This window comes from Morchella importuna (genome assembly GCF_003444635.1).
Source record: "Morchella importuna strain M04M26 chromosome Unknown Morimp01GS006, whole genome shotgun sequence".
Taxonomy (NCBI): Eukaryota; Fungi; Ascomycota; class Pezizomycetes; order Pezizales; family Morchellaceae; genus Morchella; species Morchella importuna.
In genome coordinates, this window is record NW_025763403.1 from 954,148 (window position 1) to 956,454 (window position 2,307).

The 2,307-nt window shown below is 57.0% G+C and overlaps 1 protein-coding gene across 1 annotated transcript; it reads left to right on the forward strand.

Moving 5' to 3' along the window:
• Positions 1 to 889: 889 nt before the first annotated feature.
• On the forward strand, positions 890 to 1,928 carry LAJ45_03063 (uncharacterized protein; the record flags this gene model as incomplete). The annotated part of the gene is made up of 3 exons (XM_046112652.1): positions 890 to 1,448; positions 1,857 to 1,861; positions 1,920 to 1,928. The coding sequence occupies 3 exons, from the start codon at positions 890 to 892 to the stop codon at positions 1,926 to 1,928; spliced, it is 573 nt and encodes a 190-aa protein (XP_045974141.1).
• Between the last annotated feature and the right edge of the window lie 379 nt (positions 1,929 to 2,307).

Here is a 2,307-nt window from a genome sequence, read left to right on the forward strand (position 1 = left end):
ACTTAATTCATGACCTTCACTGGTCAATATTTAGAAGGTTCTACAGAATAATTGCGAGCTAATTAACGTAGCATATCCTATCTATCATATAAGTCTATGCAGCTATTATCAGACCGCATACTGACTTTCTCTTACGAGAGATATCGTGCCTACATGCAGGGCACAACGATACCATGACCGGGGGAGTGAAACGACTATATCCCCACGATTCGAACCCTTAATTCTACCAAGTAGAAGTTATTATCACGATATATATATAGCTGCCTGGCTCCGTGTTTTAGTTGGTCGGCGAGTGAATTTCCGTAGTAATCCTGCCCCAATTACAATGAGCTAGAGTTGGTAGTTTAGCAGCTAGGGCCGACCGGCGTTTCCGCTCTCGACTACTCCAAAGTGCGAAAAAAAAGGTTTAAGGATATATGTGTAGTGCTTTATAGACAATCTGCAGTTTTGGTTTTTGATAGAGGGACTGTCAATGATACGGCTGTTTACGAGAGGTCTGGGGGATGCTTGGCAGCCCAGGGTCCGCAGCTGTCAATGATCACATGGCTACAAACGTCACTTTAAGGTCTCTCTCCCATCAATCCTCGCCGTGAATACCTCGAATCTACAACTTCACGGCCAGCAATCAGCAATCAACACACCCCACTCTCCAAACCCCCATCTCCACATCCAGCTACCAAACCCCCACCATGCTCTACTCCTTCGGCTCCAACAGCGCCGGCCAACTCTCCCTCACGCACCACTCCGACACGCCCATGCCCACGCCCTGCACCTCCACCACCCCCCTCCCCACTACACCCCCCACCGCCATCGTCTCCGGCGGAAACCACACCCTCCTCCTCTTCCCCACCGGCGCCGCCTTCGCCTCCGGCGACAACACCCACGCGCAATGCTGCCACCCCCCTCCTCCACCACCCCACAGTTCACCTCCTTCCACCCCATCCCACCCCCGCCAACCAACCACTACACCCTCGCCTCCGCAGGCTGGACCTTCACCGTCCTCGCAACCCCCACAGACGTCTACGTCTCCGGCCACGGCCCCAAAGGCGAGCTCGGCCTCGGGCCTGCCGTCACCTCTGCGACGCTGCAGCGGCTCCCAGACTTCCCGCCGGCGGGGACGCGGGTGGTGGCGCTGGCGTCGGGGATGGCGCATACGCTCGCCGTGCTGGACAGCGGGGATGTGTACGGGTGGGGCGCGGGGCGGAAGGGGCAGCTCGGGGCGCCGGCCGCCGCAGCGGTGGATGTGCCGCGGAGGGTGGATGTGGGCTGGGAGGTTGATCTAGCGGCGTGCGGGCGGGAGTTCAGCGTCTTGCTGTCGCGCGCGGGTGAGGGTGGTGTGCGGAGGGTGGCGGTGCTGGGGGGCGACAAGTATGGGCTGCGCGAGGGGCTGGGGAAGGAGCTTGTTAGTGTTGTGGGCATGCAGGCGGGATGGGGGGCGTGGTGGTGCGGTTTGAGGGGGGGTGGTGAGGGGGTGGGGGAGGGATGATAGGGGGCAGTTGCCGCCGCGGGGGTTGGTGGTGGAGGCGGTAGCGGTGGGGAGTGAGCATGGGGTTGCGGTGGTGGAGGGGGGAGTGGTGGCGTGGGGGTGGGGGGAGCATGGGAATTGTGGGGTGGGCGGGGATGTGGCGGGGGGGACGGTGAGGGGGTGGCGGTGCCGGGGGTGAGGGGGAGGGTGAGGGCGGTGGGGGCGGGGTGTGCGACGAGTTGGGTGTGGGTTGAGGAGGAGGGGGTGGAGGATGGTTAGAGTTGTTAGTAGTTCGAGGTAGAATAATGTTATATAGAGGTCCAGTATTTCCTTTTGTAATTTGGTTCTGGGGCTTTGTTTGTGTTGTAGGGTTTAACTAATATACTTCAAGTACTGGTTCGTAGCTTATCTTTTATCATTGTATTGGATATTTGTTGACTTCAATTGCGGCCAGAGCACTTAAATGTAGTCGTGCAGGCGCAGGACCGAGTACAGGTACTATATCTGCTAGTAATATTTATGATTATCTGACAATCAAGACATGTTCTAAATAATATTAACTATTGGGATGTCCGTCAGTCGTAAGAGCTTCGGTATGACAGCAGCTCGCCTTTACTGTCCTATACATCGAGTCTTGAAATCCAAGGGTTAAGTGTTCCGCTCCATCTTAGCACACCAAGGTTAAATACTATTCCTCACACGATACCAACAAGGGCGAGCGGTCTAACGGTTTAGACCCCGGCGTCGGGTGAGACACTGTGTGTTCCAACCCAGGACCGCGAGGTCTTGGGTTCGAACCTTGAAGGAGTGGGGGTAGTGACGGGCCGCCGTCGCAGTACAGC